A 17,528-nucleotide genomic window follows, 5' to 3' on the forward strand; every position below is an offset into this window, starting at 1 on the left:
AGGACAAAGAAGCAGCGCATGCTCTGGCCACTCGCGCTCCCTGTCACCTGTTTGTGGCTCCGACTGCAGCCAGTCGCACAGAGGACAAAGAAGCAGCGCATGCTCTGGCCACTCGCGCTCCCTGTCACCTGTTTGTGGCTCTGACTGCAGCCAGTCGCACAGAGGACAAAGAAGCAGCGCATGCTCTGGCCACTTGCTCTCCCTGTAATTTTCTGCTCCTGCCCAGATGTGCACAGCAACCAAGGCCGGTACAGTGTTATGCATTCTTGACGAGTACCGATCATACATCAGCGTAATTTCTCAAGTATGCATTCCCAGAACACTATCGGCAGCTGTGCACATTCGAGCAGGAGCGCAAATTTCCATCGTGAGAGGACAGAGCATCCACTGATTCTTTGTTCAATGAGGGGCACAGCAGCACAACTGAAATGAGCCCATTCAAACCAGTGATCGCTAGTCAGATAGTTGGACAGAATGTTTTTTGGTGGTGGTGGTGGCGGGGGGGGGGGGGGGGTTGGGGGGCGCTTGGTGACAGCAGGCCTAGGGCACTGGTAAGTACAAATCCGGCCCTGCTCATGAGAAACACAATTCTGTGGTGTGAGACAGATTGAACTCTGTGAATGCCAGGTGTCGCGTTTGGAGGTAACCAGGCACAGCTCATCAGGCAAATACAATCCCTACAGTGAAGCATAGTGGCAGCATTATGCTGTGGAGATGTTTTTCAGCCTCAGGAACTGGCAGACTGGAGTAGGTTTTCATCCAGGATGTCTCTGTTGGAGTCATATTTCCCTTTTATCCTGGCTAACATGCAGAGCTCTTGTCAGAAAGATGAACTGTCACCCGTCTAACCACCATAAGCACACGACCAAGATATTAAAGGAGTGGCTTCAGGACATCTCTGTGAATGTCCATGAGTGGCCCAGCCAGAACCCAGACTTTAATTCAAATGAATATCTCTGGAGAGATCTCCATCCACCCTGATGGAGCTTGAGGTGCTGCAAAGAGGAAGGCTGAAACTGCCAAAGGCCAAGGATAGGTGTGGCATCATTCAGACTGTCAATGTACCTTTGCTTAATACTTTGGAGGCTGTAATTGCTGCCAAAGGCTGGGCTGTGAATACTTACCGTATATAATCATGTATAAGTCAAAATTTTAAGCATAAAAAATATGGTCAAGCCCCCCCCCCTGTTTATCTGTTTATCTGTGTCTGTTTATCTGTGTCTGTTTATATGTGAGTCATAAATAGAGATGGCCCGAACGATTTGCCGGTGAACGGTTTCAGGCGAACTTTGGGTGGTTCGCGATCGCAAACTTTCCCCAGAGGTTTGGTTCGCCCCCATAGTGCACCATTAGAGTCAACTTTGACCCTCTACATCACAGTCAGCAGGCCCAGTGTAGCCAATCAGGCTACACTATCTCCTGGAGCCACCCCACCCCTTATATAAGGCAGGCAGCACCGGCCATTATAGTCATTCGTGTCCCTATAGTAATTAGTGAAGGGAAAGCTGCTGGCACTCTCATAGGGAAAGATTAGTCAGGCTCTTGTAAGCTTCTTAGCTTGCTCCTGGCTGATTGTTATTCCTAAAATAGCACCCCACAACAGCTCTTTTGGCCAGGAATCGAACCCAGATCAGCTGCTTGGAAGGCAGCTATGCTCACCACTATACCACCAACGCTACATGCTGAAACTTCTTGGAGCAGATTTACTTCCTCTCTCCAAAAGGCACACAACACATACATCCCCATAAAATAATTCAACAGCAACTGCATGCACAGTCTCTGTGGCACAATCGGTTAGCGCATTCAGCTATTAACTGAAAGGTTGGTGGGTTCAAGCCCACCCAGGGACAGCCTTCCCTTTTGCATTCAACAGTTGTCCAAAGAGAACCCCAGATAGCCATGTAGAATCATCTCTTTCTCTCTCTGGGCTTGAACCACCAACCTTTCGGTTAACAGCCGAACACGCTAACTGATTGCATAACAGAGATTGTGCACACAGTTGTTGCTAAACGGTTTTATGTGGATGCATGTGTGTCTTGTGGAGGGAGGAAAAAAGTCTGCTCCAAGAAGTTTAACGCCACTTTAAACAAAACCTGTATATATAATTTCTACATATATTTCTATGATCCTTTCATGATGACCAAGGCCAGAAGTAGGCAAAGGAGTGCCCATTTTTCCGTACGGATAAGTGGTCGCACTCACGTTTTTCTACAACGAAGCATCTGCTGTACAGCAGCAGAGTGGCGCAGCGGAAGCGTGCTGAGTCCATAACCCAGAGGTCGATGGATCGAAACCATCCTCTGCTAGGTGTACTTTTGGGTTTTAGACCTTGCTTTACCACATGGGCCAATCGGTGGCCATAGCCCCGTAAGAGAAAGTGCCATTAGGGCCTTGCTGTAACATAGTAGTGTAACTATTTCAACTAATGTACCCTTCATAAACTTGAAGGTTATATACAAACGTAAGCAGAATGGCGCAGCAGAAGCGTGCTGGGCCCATAACCCAGAGGTTGAAGGATTGAAACCATCCTCTGCTAGGCATGATTTCATTTTTGCACCTCGCTTTATCGCATGGGCAAAACGGTTTCCATAGTCCTGTAAGAGAAAGTGTAATAAGGGCCCTGCAGTATCATAGATATTACGGTAGCTAAGACTACTCCTGGGCCTTTCTTGTAGTTGAAGAGATGAGTGAACTGTGACAGCAAAAAAAAAAAAAAAAAAGCAGAGAAGCTTCCCCATATTGAAGCATTGGATTTGGTAAAGTCTTAAGCCAATTTGTTGTAAGACACAAGTAAGCTTTAGGTTAGCAGGAATGATTGCATAGCCGCCTTGCTTTTCATCCTTCCCACCCTTGCCCTGGAATTATTATTATTTATTGTATTTCATAAAGCGCCAACATATTACGCAGCGCTGGACAATAAATATATATACAATGATACAAGGATGACATACATAGGGTTATACACATAGAACAAAGTTATACATGCAAATTGTACAAAATACATGATCATGCAATATGGGCTGGTTAGGTAGGCCCAGTAATACAAGTACAGGCTGTCATAGGACAGGAGCACATGATCCTGTAGATTACACTAGGGAAGGGAGGACCCTGCCAGAGGCTTACAATCTAAAGGGAGGGGTGGAAACACTAGGTGGGGCTGTTAAATATTCCTTAGAGAGTTACTGTGTGGTAGGAGGTGGGTAGGCCATCATAAAGAGGTGGGTTTTGAGGGCTTGCTTGAATGTTGAAAGAGGGAGCAAGTCTGATGGGTGGTGGAAGGGCATTCCAGAGGGTGGGGGCAGCTCTTGAGAAATCCTGCAGGCGGGCATGGGAGTGTGAAATGTGTGGGTTGGTAAGGCGAAGGTCGTTGGAGAAACTGAGGGGGGAGACCTGGTGTATACCTGTGAACAAGCTCCGAGATGTAGGTAGGGCAGGTTTTGTGCACAGATTTATACGCCCGGCATAGAATCTTGAAACTTATCCTGAAATGGATAAGGAGCCAGTGCAGGGATTCACAAAGGGGAGATGTGGATGCAGAGCGGTGCGAAGAATGGATGAGTCTTGCAGCAGCGTTCATCACTGATTGAAGGGGGACAGTGCGTTTCAGGGGGAGGCCAGAAAGGAGGGAGTTACAGTAATCAAGGCGGGAGATGAGGGCATGGATGTCCAGACTTCAAATTGCTGTCCTTTGCTGTGTGTTACACCAGCATCATCCAGGGGGGCACATAATCTTTCTGAAGTCTTGAATTGAAGCCTGTAAGCAGTATCACCATGTGTCCCACTGCTTTCATCTAGCAAATTAGGCAAATAAGCAAGCTCATTTTTCTCTTGGGTATATTACAATGGTACATGCTAGGCTGGCTTCAGCATGTAGCGTTGGTTGTACAGTGGTGAGCATAGCTGCCTTCCAAGCAGTTAACCTGGGTTCGATTCCTGGCCAATGTATGTGAGGTTGCTTTTGACATCCTACAAATCCCTAAGCAAGCTCATTTTTCTCTTGGGTATATCACAATGGTACATGCTAAGCTGGCTTCAGCATGTTGTGTTGGTGGTATAGTCGTGAGCATAGCTGCCTTCAAAGCAGTTGACCTGGGTTCGATTCCCTGCCAATGTATGTAAGCTTGATTTTGACATCCTACAAATCCCTGGAAGACAAGACGAGGAAGGAAGAAGGAGGAGGAAGACTTGCACTCCCTGATTGATATGCAAGATGTTATAAAGTAGTTTAGGCCTGCAATTTAGCATTGAATGTGATTTCTGCCCTTAAAACACTGCTTTGTGCCAAAATAAAAAAAAAAAATTTCGGGACTTTTGACGTCTATCCCACTCAACCATGTCTCCCTTCAGGTGTTGGACCCCTTGAAACATCTTTTCCATCACTTTTCTGGCCAGCATAATTTTTTTCTACATTTCCATATTTACCTCCCCATTGAAGTGTTCACGAAAGTTTGCGCAAACCAAACTTTCGCAGTAGGTTTGCAAACCTAAAATCGGAGGTTCAGGCTATCTCTAGTCAACTTTTGAGGTGTCTTGAGACAGCGTGAAAGGCTCAAGGTGCTGCTAGAGGGCATTTTAGGGATTAGACACAGAGCTGATGTTCCGACTGCTCATCGCTGCAAAAGTGATCGGCATTGCACATGGCACTCTGACTCCAGGATCGTTCTGCCTGCAAAACGGAGCAGTGCTTTTCAGCGCTGCTAGATTTGGGCGCCGCCATAGACTGTAATGGGAATCAGTCTATAGTGGCGCTCAGTAACGTCGGTTCCATCAGAAGACGGAGCCGAAGTTGCTTAAAAAACACAATAATTCGGCCTCCAGGAATCGCTGGAAGCCGAATTATTTCATTCCCCCACTATCCATGGCGGCCTGGAGGGGGAATAGTAATTAAAACGGCCGGGACTTGTGCAGAAGCAGGATTAGCCATATACCGCTGTATCCTGCGCCAATTTCAAATGTACTCCTGCAAACCCCCCCCCCCCCCTGCTCTGTCTCCGCTCACACTGGCTGCTCAAATTTATACTCCGCTCTGGCTGCACTCAGGGCCCCGCAGAAGGTTTGGCTCTCACACTGTGTCAAACTTTTCAGGTGTGCACACTTTGAGCTAAAGATGGCTCCTAGACTACTAAAAATAGGTACCTGTGGTAAAAAAATTAAAATAAAATGCTGACATTCAAGAGAGATTGCTGGGCTGCTGGCAGGCAGAGCTGGTTAGGCAGGATAAATCTCCAGTACAATCTAGAAGTCTGCTCTTTTTATATTTTGGTTTCTATCCTTGCTGAACTAGTTGGCCTTAATTTTATCACCGGTTAGGCAAAAAATACCTAAAGCTGGCCATATAAACATTGATCTTGATTACCCAAATGGGCCTCACCAGCCAGCCATCCCCCCCCCCCCCCATACATTTGAAGCGGTTTCCCTTCCCTCTACACATTAAAGCAGATCTCTAGTTCCTGTAATAAGTTATAGTTACTTGCGCCGTCTTTTCAAAGCCGTCTCAAGCAGTCTAGTCAGGTTTGAACTACCTGTCTTGTTGCAGGTAAACCTACCTTCCTCCTGTGCATTTGTATCAGTGCAATAGTCACGATTGCGGTTCAGAGGGGGTTTGTAGCTTCATGAAGGGTGAAGTCTAAAGGTGCGTACACACATGCGACTATAGTCATTTGAAACGATCATTCCCCGATCATTTCAAACGACGATCGTTTGAAAAAAGCAGCCAACGACCATTAAGTCTAACGACGGACGAGCTAGATCGTTCAAAACGAATGATCTAGCTTGGCAGATTTTTCCCAACGACGATCGTTTGCAAAAGTAGTACATCGTTGGAAACGATCGTTCGTACTAGGCTTGACATGCGCATTTCACTATTTCTCCATGAAACTTTTCATTTTTATGCGCATGGCGCAATATTTACTTTTACATGATGTAACGTTTCTTCTAACGATCAGATCGTTACACACCTTTTAAAACTAACTTTACTTAGGTCGTTCTTTCATCAATTAAAAGTTCGTTCGTCGTTGACAACGAACGATCGTTGTCGCATGTGTGTACGTAGCTTAAGGTGCCAGGGCATCTGTGCCTATAGGCTCCTGTGTTGTAAATCCAGGCTTGAGCAAAGCTATATACTTTATGACTTGTTTACACTGCAAGAGCTTTTTCTAAATATCAGAATCAGAATCACTTTATTTCGCCAAGTACAGCAAAGCTGTAATCGGAATTAGTTGTGGTTCACATGGCATAGGCAGGAGTATAAGACAATTTACAATGCGTACAATTTAAAATGCAGAATCAGTTCATATCGTCCATTTCACTGCTGTGCAAAATACAGCCCAGTAAATAATAATAATAATGATATTAGTAATAATAATAATAGGGGTGCAGGTAGTGGCCCCGAGTCTATCTGGATAGGCCAGGGAGACAACAGCGGGGACCGGTTTGATCGATCCAGCTAGAGCGCAATGGTATGTGAGCCCGTCAGGGGGAGGTTGGAGTTCAGTAACCGGACAGCTTGAGGGAAGAAGGTATTCTTCCGCCTAGTGGTTTTGGATGGTATGGTCCTGTAGCGACGGCCCAGCGGGAGGAGCTTGAAGTAGTGGCTGCCTGGGTGAGAGGGGTCACGGGAGATCATGGTGGCCCTCTTCCTCATCCTGGCGGAGTGGAGGAGATCGAGACGTGGAAGAGGAGATCCGATGATCTTCTCCGTGTCCGTTATGACTCTCTGAAGTTTGTGTTTGTCGCTGGCCGTTGCGCCCGCGTACCAGACAATGACTGAGGAGCAGAGGATGGACTCAATGGTGGAAGTGTAGAAGCTGGTCAGCAGCTCCTTGGGCATGCCAAATCTCTTCAGTTGGCGCAGGAAAAACAGCCTCTGCTGAGATTTCTTCTGGATTTTGGTGGTGTTTAGCTCCCACTTCAGCTTGTTAGTAAGAGTTGTGCCGAGGAACCGAACAGATGTCACCTTAGAGACTTCTGTACCCCCAATGAGGACAGGTGGGAGGGGGGTAGGGTTTCGCCTGAAATCTACCACTAGTTCAACAGTCTTTGCTGCGTTGAGGACAAGGTTATTGTCTATGCACCAGTTGCATATTCTCTCGACTTCGCTGCGGTACTCCTGCTCCCCGTTTTTACCAATAAGGCCGATGATAGTGGTGTCGTCTGCAAATTTGATGACTTTCACAGAGTCAGCGGATGAGATGCAGTTATTGGTATAGAGGGAGAACAGTAGAGGTGACAATATCTTTTAAATAAAAAGAATGCGATAATTCATGTTGAAGTGAGCTTGAGATGTATCCCAGTGCATCACTGCTGAATATATGCAAATTAACCATTCTACCCTTAGAAGCTAAACACACCTCCAGAACCGCTGGAATGCAATGATGTGTCAGTTTGTTAATTTGTACAGAGCCATAATAATCCAACATGCATACAGACTGTTTCAGATTGGTTGAGTTTTTGTTTTCCATACAATTTTAGTAAGGGGCCTTTCAGGACCATTGTAGCCCCTCACACACTCCAATGAGCTCTGGTTCACCATGAGCTTGCTGGTTAGCTATACCTCTTTTAACCTCCCTGGCGTTCTATTTGCCCAGGATTTCCGTGCAAGAAGTGGTTCAATTAATTGCCAATCATTTTAAACTTTTTTTTTTTTTGCAATCATTTTTTTTATTTGGTCGGGATCCCCCTTCTGGGGGGGGGGGGTGTGTCCCTGTTCTTTTCAGGCTGTTGGTGGCCTTTGGGGACCCCCCTTCTGGGCAGGGAGGGGGGCAGGGAGGGGGGCCCTGTCCTTTGCAGGCTGTGGGGTGTCCCCATTCTATGCTGGCTGGTAGTGGCCGGTGGGGACCCCCCTTCTGGGCGGGGGGGGGGGATGTCCCCGTCCTTTGCGGGCTGTGGGTGGCCTTTCCCTCCCTCTTCCAATCCCCCGTGCAAGCCCCCCCTTCCCCCTGAACCCCTTCCCTCGGTGTGAGTCCTGTTCTACTCACCCAGGCTGTCTCCAGCGGCGGCGGCGCAGAATCCCTTCTTCCTCCATCCCCGAAGTCTCATGCTTTGTGTAATTACCGCTACGAGGCTTGGTGACGTCACTGAGCCTCGTAGCAGTAACGTCACAGACCGGGACTTCGGCGTTAGAGAAAGAAGGGATTCTGCTGGCGCCGCTGGAGACAACCTGGTGAGTAGAACAGGACTCACACCGAGGGAAGGGGTTCAGGGGGAAGGGGGGGCTTGCATGGGGGATGGGAGGGGGGAGGGAAAGGCCACCCACAGCCCACAAAGGACGGGGACACCCCCCCCCCCTCCGCCCAGAAGGGGGGTCCCCGCCGGCCACCCACAGCCTGCAAAGGACCAGGACACCCTCCCGCCCAGAAGGGGGGTCCCCGCCGGCCACTACCAGCCAGCATAGAACGGGACACCCCCCCCCCCCCCCCCCTTGCTGCACAGAGGGGATCCCCGCCGGCCACTACCAGCCCGCATAGGGAATCCCCCTGCACAGAGTGGACACCCGTCCGCACACATAGGGGGAATCCTTGCACGCAGCACATTCTCTGCCCCACCAGCTGCACAGGGATTCCCCAGGGTGGCTGGATGCTTGTTCTGTATGCTGGGGGTAGCACAGATCGCTACCCACAGCGTGCAGTCAGGCATCCAGCCATCCTGGGGAATCCCTCTGATGAGGGAAAATTGCAGCGGGCGGTGCAGAGAAACAGGAAATTTCCCTGGCGGGATTGACGAGCTCAGCTCGTCCAAAACACTTTCAGCAAGTTTTTGCTGGACGAGCTGAGCTCGTCCAGAACGCTAGGGAGGTTAAATAGGGGGTAGTCAAAATCAGTATAATATGCAAGTACCCTGTTAGTCAACATAAAAGTGTGAAAATTGCCCAATCAAAATTTTATGTGTAAATTGTACCCTGGGTTGACTAATGCTTGGTTTAACCTGTGAGGACAAGGTGGAGCAGGGTCTGTCATATGACCTTTTGCACTACAAAACAACAGCATCCTTTTGTAATTCCCCTGCAAACTCAGCACCAGTCAGCCTTTCAGTTTTAACAGCTGCAAATCATGCTGCACTACAGGAAGTGACCGGAGGGAAGACAGTAGTGCAGACAGTAATTTCAGCCATCACAAGACTATTAGATGTATTGGGCCTTAAAAAACAAAACATAAAAAAACCTGAATTTTCAGGAGCAGCCCATCTGAGCAGTAACTGCTAGCAGGGTTCACTAAAACTTATTTAGCAGTATCACGAAACAAACACCCAGTAGCTGAATGACACAGGTCTGATTCAGCATCTCTGCACAGTGTTCATTAATCATGCTATAACCGCATACAAGTAATTAAGGCCAGGCTTGGGCTTCCGAGTAGCGTACTACTCGAATTCGGAATTCAAATGCAATCTAATGACTTCACATGTGATCGTGGGATAGGAGGGGTTAACTTACCCAGAAGTCTTTGGGACGTCTGCTCTCCATTACGTGTCATAGGCGTAATGAAAGCCGCATTCCACCACTTACTTGCTCCTTACGGTTTGAAAAAGTAAGCGTGGTAGTGAGTCATGCAACCTATGACGTGTAATGGAACGCAGACGTCCCAAAGACTTCTGGGTAAGTAAACCACATTATGGGGTAACATGTACTTCGCTGGCTGAATTACTCTGTTTATCGTAATTCGGGTTCCGTCTCTTGGCGGCGTCCAAATTACTGTCCTTATAGCCGTAATTCCCATTACAGCCGATGGCCGCGCCAGGTGCAGCCACATTTTCTGTGCCGTTTTTGCCTGACTCAGTACAACAGTGTTTGTGAACACTTTTAGTAGCTTCTGCTTCGGATGCATTGAAGACAAGTCTCTATTAGGAGGTGAACATGGGGAGGAGAGAAATATGCAATAATGAAACTGTAAATCTGTAGTAAAAAACTGTTCTTTAACCTCCTTGGCGGTAACCCCGTGTGTGACACGGGGTAAGCCGCCGGAGGGTGCCGCTCAGGCCCTGCTGGGCCGATTTTCATAATTTTTTTTTTGCTGGACGCAGCTAGCACTTTGCTAGCTGCGCCAGCACCCTGATCGCCGCCGCCGCGCGCCCGATCGCCGCTATCCGATGCGGCGTGCGGCCTCCCCCCCCCCCAGACCCCGAGCGCTGCCTGGCCAATCAGTGCCAGGCAGCGCCGAGGGGTGGATCGGGTCTCCCAATGACGTCCCGACGTCGCTGACGTCATCCCGCCCCGTCGCCATGGCGACGGGGGAAGCCCTCCAGGAAATCCCGTTCTTTGAACGGGATTTCCTGATCGGTGATCGCCGAAGGCGATCGAAGCGGGCGGGGGGATGCCGCTGAGCAGCGGCTATCACTCGCTACATGATTAAAATTTTTTTTTTTTTTTTTTTTTAAACTGCTGCGCTTCCCCCTGGCGGTATTTTTCATACCGCCAAGGGGGTTAAAGGGAAGGTCCAGGCAAAGAAAAAAAAAAAAAAAAAAATGAGTTTCACTTACCTGGGGCTTCTACCAGCCCCATGCAGCCATCCTGTGCGCTTGTAGTCACTCACTGCTGCTCCAGTCCCCCGCTGGCAGCTTGCCGACCTCGGAGGTCGGCGGGCCGCATTGTGTACATTTTTTATGCATTCCCGCTAGTGCAGGAACATGAACACATACATTTTTACGCGTTAAATAAAAATGTACACGTTGCTTAAAATGTATGTGTTAATGTTCCTGCACTAGCGGGAATGCGTAAAAATGTACGCAATGCGAGGTTGGCAAAAACTGAACTAGCTGCCAGCGGGGGACAGGAGCAGCAGTGAGTGACTATGAGGGCACAGGATGGCTGCATGGGCTGGTAGAAACCCCAGGTAAGTGAAACACTTTTTTTTGCCTGGACCTTCCTTTTAAAGTCTCTATATACACCTATGCTACATTCCCCAAAACACCAGTCAGTGTTCTCCCCAAGCTATTTTAGCCGGATGCTCCACCCAGCTAATTTTAGTGAGCACCTGGCTGTCATCAGCTCACCTCCTCATCCTCCTCCTATGCTGTAGCTAGAGTTGTTCCGACCCTACAATCTCCGTCGTGCCCCACCCACCTTTTTTTTGCCCCACCCAGCTGGAAAAAAAAAATCTGGGGAGAGCACTTCCAACATTACTGCGGTTTCAACCTCCGCCCCTACTACATACATAGACTTTATAGCTTGAATATTTCTGATGAAGACACTTTAAATGGCATCACATCACTTCCTTCACACTGACAGTTCTAAGAGTAATATACATAAGAACAGTTTATTTCCCTCGGCTGTCAACCTCCTGAACTCTCTCCATGGAAATGCCCATCCCCACCCCACAATACCATGACGCCTGAAGCACTCTGCACCTAGACGGCGCTCCAGCTCAAGCGTACCTTTCGGTTGTGTTTGTTGTAACTTATGCCACATTGTGTCCCTCTGCATAAAGGTTGTATAATGTTCTGTTCCTACTGCATGTCCTGTCCTGTATCTGTAACTATATTGTGTATCAGTACCCTGTACGTGCCAAGCCCAATTCCGGGCACGACCCAGTCGTGCTTGGCGAAATAAAGTTTCTGATTCTGATAGAATGTCATATAGACTCATATAGCTTCAATACCACATATCACCTGCAGATGGCACTACACACAAGAAATAATGCAACTTTCAAGAAGTAGAAATTCAGCAGTTTATTTAAAAATAAAAAATACATATTCTTAACTCCATCCAAAAATAGATTTATTTTTTCCATTTTGGGAGGAGTGTTACCCATCTCTGATCTGGCGTTACAACGTGGAGATACGCCCTCAGTACAGACACAGCCACTGGCAGGCTGAAATATCACCTCAGTCACTAAGGCATCACTAGAATCTGACTGGAGGTGACCTGACTAAGGACTTGATTTACTAAAGGCATCACCAGTGGGAATATTGTACCAGTTATAGCAATCCTGAAGTGAACTGATTAAAAATTGTCTGCTATTAAAGCAGAATTCCAGTCTGGCAGAACATACCATAAAACTGGTTTCCCTACAAAATATTTTGCTTGCTCTCATCTCAAAATAAGGTAATCTCTGTAAAAATCACAAGTCCCCGACGCTCACAGTGCAGGGAGATGCCATGGCATGATTTATGTCAAGATCATACAAACAGCTCTTTAGTGGAGAGAGAGAGAGAGAGAGAGAGAGAGAGAGAGACTTATCACTATGGGGCAGTGTGAGATTTCTGCTTTAAGTTTCTGTATTTTCTGCTAGTAGAGAGAGATCAAAGCATTAAAAGAATTCACAGCTCAACTAGTTCTGCCGACTGAGGGCGACAGCAGTGCACTTATCTCAAACGAGATAACTCTACTGAAGCTGCTATTGGGTTTAAGAACACCACCTTTGTTACAGCCGATACAAATCCTGCAATAAATCTGCAGTGTGTCTACATCCTGCTTTCACGGAAGCAGACATAGGGCTAGCGTCCTGTGGTTACAAATTAGCTGCTCTGCCAAGGTTCCTGAGCCGAAAGTTGAGAGATCAAATTACAGTTGTGATTAGTCACAGATGAGGGGAAATTAGAAAGGCTAAATGCTCTAAATTCATGCAGGGTGCATTTCTCATTTTTTTTCCTTCTGTCCTGTGCAAGAGTTCTGGTCCACTTTAACAGCAAACACATTTAATTAAAGAGGCACTGTAGTAACAGGTGAGCGCAGATCTACTTTTTGGATACTTCAGGCCGGCGGCCTTTGATGCACAGACTCTGGAAACTTCTGAGTTAGCCGAGTGATTGTTTTCTTTGATTGCTATAACTTATGATACCCCCACTGGAGATGCCCGGAGGTGTTTTGTTAACTCAGGTCCCAGGTGAGCTCTTCATATATTCCTTCCTATGGAGGATCTACTACAGTGTATACAATACAGTAATTCTGTGCCTTGCTCCCTCTAGTGGACAGGTGTATATTGAGAACTTGAATAAAAGTGGAAAAAAAACACCTGTCCTGGCTGAGGTGCAGGAAGATCACCCTCCAAAGCCTGTTTTGGGTCTAAGTGCTCTTTAAAGATGACCTTTGGGCTCAGAAAAAATAAGCCTGTCATAATATGCTAATTTCAAGCTGATGCAAATTTTGTTAATTTTCTGCAACTTGGAGTAGCTGATGATTTTGATTGGTCCAATTCCACCTCATTGGCAATTGCTACCTGTTACATCCCACCCTTGCTGCCACATGAAATAAATAAATAACAGTTACTAAATCTAGTACAGGTGAAAGAGGGGTTGGCCACAGCAATCACATGACTAGACCTTTACCCTGATATTAAAGGTATTTAGAGAAAGCAGCTCCACTTTTGTGAAAAGAAACAATACGGTGCATCTCACTGGTGCGCAAAGCTTCTTGTAAACAGTTATTAACATTCAATCAGCAGCCATGATTTTGTAGTCATGCTGAACAGTGTTGCTCGGTAGCCAAAGTAACAGTCCACTGATTGGTGGAGGCAACTGCTCCAAAATAATAATTTTTGCACATGTTTTCTACAGCGAGTTTCATTCCCACAAGGTGGTCTATTCAGATCCAAAGGGAATTATTCATGCCAAAGTTCTGCTCACAGCCCGTGTGCAGCCACACCCAGTTACAAGTTCCTGCTTTGCATTCTGCACTTTACCTGGCTTTCAGCTGTAACAGAAATGAGCTAAGCCATAAGAAATACTTAACTGAACTCTGAAGTACTTGTAACTGACTTAGAAGGAATTGTTTTTATGTTAATATCTAATGCCCTAAAGATATCATATATAAACATTCTGGCAAGTCAGCAGAGCAGGGACAAGGTCCTCCAGCACCCAAGGCTGAGACACCAAAGTGCGCCCCTCCATCCCTCCCACCCCAGCCGACACACACTGATTGCTATTAGACTAAGAGGGCCACAGGGCCCACAACCTCCCCAACACCTTAATATCTAGTTATCTGGCTTGCAGTCGCTGCCATGTATCCCCTTTTCTTATTTCTTTCTGCTTCATACACAATTAGGAATGACAGCTGAATGAATTCTGCGCCCCCTCCTACACTGCGCCCTGAGGCTGGAGCCTCTCCAGCCTATGCCTCGACCCGGCCCTGGGCAAGTGTGCCTATTCCCAGAAGTGTCCCTAATGCTGGGCGATTTACTTATGATCCAAGATCAATCTTTGTACCCTGTCCGGAGTAAAAACTGCTCATACACTCTCCTATTGCTTCATCAGCGCAAAGCTGATGCTATTGCTTTATCTGCACAAAGCTGGAGCTCTGGTCACTCATTTTTAACACCTGGACTAATCCATGACCAGCAGCAAACTCTGACATGCCCATTTATTAGACACACCATGGAGGGACACAAAATGGTAGCAAGCTGAAATAAGGTCTGTCATTAATCCTTGCAATATATACAAATAAATAGATTGTTTACCTCAACAAAAGTGGAGTTTCTCTTCATCAGTACAGAAAGGGCAACTAAGAGTGGGAAGGTGGAGATTGCACCAGACTCATTTCCCCTGAGCCACAAAAGTCATGAAATAACTACGGAGAGGTGGTTGTTGCTCACCTGCTTCTGTTCCTGGTTGCTCAAGTTGGTTCTGTGACTAATACTTTTCATTCCCTCAAATAGTTGTTTAAAGTATACCCAAGGCAAAACTCGGGTACAAAAACAGATACTTTCCTAAGAAGCGGGAAGCCTATGGACCCTGTAGAGGCTTCCCACGGCATCCTCCAGTTTCCCATTGGCGGGCGTGGACCCACGGAAAATTACGTCAAGGGTTTGTCGGTAATCCTATCAGGCACGAGCATGGCCGTACTCCCACCACGCTCCTGCCACCAGAGGAACCACAACCTTAAAGGAATACTGTAGGGGGGTTGGGCGAAAATGAGTTAAACTTACCCGGGGCTTCCGCCGTAGACAGCCTGTGCCCACGTAGCCACTCTCCGATGCTCCGGCCCTGCCCCCGGTTCACTTTTGGAATTTCATACTACTTTCATAAGTCTGAAAACCACTGCGCCTGCGTTGCCGTGTCCTTGCTCCTGCTGTCGACACCAGGAGCGTACTGTGCAGGTCCAGTATGGTCTGTGCCTGCGCAGTACACTCCTGGTGACATCAGCGGGAGTGAGGACACGGCAACGCAGGCGCAGTGGTTTTCAGACTTTAAAGTCTGAAATTCCAGAAGTGAACCGGAGCATCGGTGAGTGGCTGCGCGGGCACAGGATGTCTGCGGGGGACCATTAGAAGCCTCGGGTAAGTTCAACTCATTTTCCCCTGACCCCCCTACAGTATTTCTTTAACCCTCCTGGCGGTATGAAAAATTCCGCCAAGAGGCAGCGCGGCAGTTTTTTTTTTTTTTTTAAATCATGTAGCGAGCCCAGGGCTCGCTACATGATAGCCGCTGCTCAGCGGCATCCCCCCGCCCTCTTCGATCGCCTTCGGCGATCTCCGATCAGGAAATCCCGTTCAAAGAACGGGATTTCCTGGAGGGCTTCCCCCGTCGCCATGGCGACGGGGCGGGATGACGTCACCGACGTCATTGGGAGTCCTGATCCACCCCTCGGCGCTGCCTGGCACTGATTGGCCAGGCAGCGCACGGGGTCTGGGTGGGGGGCGGATAGCGGCGATCGGGCGCGGGGCGGCGGCGATCAGTGTGCTGGCGCAGCTAGCAAAGTGCTAGCTGCTTCCAGCAAGAAAAAAAGTAAGAAAATCGGCCGAGCAGGGCCAGAGAAAACCTCCTGCGCGGCTTACCCCGAACTACGTTCGGGGTTACCGCCAGGAAGGTTAAGGAGGGTCATGGACAGCAGCAGTGGACTGTGTGGGAAGGTTATGGAGGATTCAGAGACTTCCCTCTCCTTTGGTATTTCTTTTTTGTATAATTATTACACCTCAGGTTTTCTTTAGGTTCTTTGGACTTTTATTCTTCTGAAAAAGGGTAAGATTCAATGTATGATAGCCGAAAGACCAGCATGGCAGCCAACCAAAATGGTATGTTCTGCAGACTTGAGCAACAGGAACCTCCATCCTCTCCAGGGGTACCTTGCAGAGAGGACAATGTCTTTCTTGGTCATACATATTGTGGTTGAAGATTGCACAAGAACGGAATGCTTTTCAAGCAACGTAAGAACGGATACAGAGTAGACATAATCAGACATGCATTGAATAATAATAATAAAGCCATAACTTGAACACAATCCATCATTGAGTAAAACGTTACACTTGGGAGGAGGGAAGTAATACGCCTACAACTAGCCAGCATGATAGTTTGAGGTCAGTCCTGGGCGTCTTCATCCTCCTTCGGTTGAGGGGAAGGAGCAACCTTCTGAGGTAGTTCTAGTCGCGCCCACGTCAAGGGCTCCGCCTTCTTCAGGAAAACTTCCACCTTTGTGGCTGTTAAATTCACATAACTTTTCTGAACATCGATGATCTGAAAAGAAGAGATAACATTCCAGCAGTCAATTAAATGAGACCACAAAAAAGGAACAGATCTAATGGAAGGATCAACAGAGCACTCAGGGAGGGGAGTGCTGTTTTTATTAGTAACCCTGACTGATATTCTTCCCTTGATCACCTAATTCCAACTCTCTAGTTCTCCTCTCACTCCCCAACAGACTGTTTTAACTGTGCCCTCTTCATCTGAGGAGAGCAAATGGCTCATTAAGATGCGTACTCACCGCCAAACGGGTCCTGCGACGTCCCGTTGACAACGCCTCTTCCTGTCGGCAGGTGTGCATGACTTCCTGCGATGCTACACGCCGGGAGCAAACGGGACTTCAAGCGGTCGCAGTACTTTGCGCGGGAGTCGTCTGGGATCTTAGCGATCTGATATGACTGGGAAGCTAAGCGACATTATATGGTCATGCGCCTGTACCCACATTACGATATCATGGAAACGACCACTTGGCACTCAAAAAAAATCGGTCTGTGGAAAAATAATCGGAAAACCGTGGCGTGGGTAAATAGCTTTAGTGATCCCTTCTCCCCAGTTAGCGCTTTTACACATTGGCCTCAACAAGATACCTAGTTGTCTCCACTTAGTAATCACACAACATTTATGTGCCACAAGGCAACCAATAGTTCTAGCTGGAAAGACAATGCCCCACTTAACAGTAGATCACATCCTAAAATTGGCCTACCTGAATCTTCACATGGAACAAAAACTAAGGCCTAGTTCACACTATAAAACGCAATTGCTAATGGCTTAGTGATTGCGATTTTGCAAAGCGCATTTTCAAAGAATGTGCCTTTTTGAAAAATGGCTCAAAAAATGGTACAGACAGCAAGTGTTCGATTTTATTAAAATTGAAACGCTGCAGTGAGAACACCCTCATAGGGTGACACTGCTGTAGCGCTTTGCTGATGGGCAAACTAAGCCTGCGCCTGCACAGTACTATTCGCCGCCGGAGAGAGTGCACTGCGCTTGGGCAGACTGGCCGAAGTTACGGGACCTGGTACTGGAGAAGACTGATGACGGCGGAGTTGGAGCGATCCGTGCGGATGGGGCTGGAGGAAGCCCCAGGTATGTATAAATCTTTTAATATAATTTGTGTCTGGTACACTTTAACACCATCATCCCCC

The 17,528-nt window shown here is 47.6% G+C and overlaps 1 protein-coding gene and 1 non-coding gene across 2 annotated transcripts in view; one reads left to right on the forward strand and one right to left on the reverse strand.

The window, feature by feature from the left end:
- The first annotated feature begins 1,775 nt into the window (after positions 1-1,775).
- On the forward strand, positions 1,776-1,850 carry TRNAN-AUU (transfer RNA asparagine (anticodon AUU)). Its single transcript has one exon. It is a non-coding gene; the product is annotated as a tRNA-Asn (tRNA).
- A 13,294-nt stretch (positions 1,851-15,144) lies between these two features.
- CHORDC1 (cysteine and histidine rich domain containing 1) overlaps positions 15,145-17,528 on the reverse strand; it is a 49,106-nt gene continuing 46,722 nt past the window's right edge. Inside the window, exon 11 of the mRNA XM_068266796.1 lies at positions 15,145-16,377. Within this exon, the coding sequence (XP_068122897.1) occupies positions 16,222-16,377 (156 nt within the window). The 3' untranslated portion in view covers positions 15,145-16,221. The remainder of the gene's footprint in view (positions 16,378-17,528) is intronic.

This window comes from Hyperolius riggenbachi, chromosome 2 (genome assembly GCF_040937935.1).
Source record: "Hyperolius riggenbachi isolate aHypRig1 chromosome 2, aHypRig1.pri, whole genome shotgun sequence".
Taxonomy (NCBI): domain Eukaryota; kingdom Metazoa; phylum Chordata; class Amphibia; order Anura; family Hyperoliidae; genus Hyperolius; species Hyperolius riggenbachi.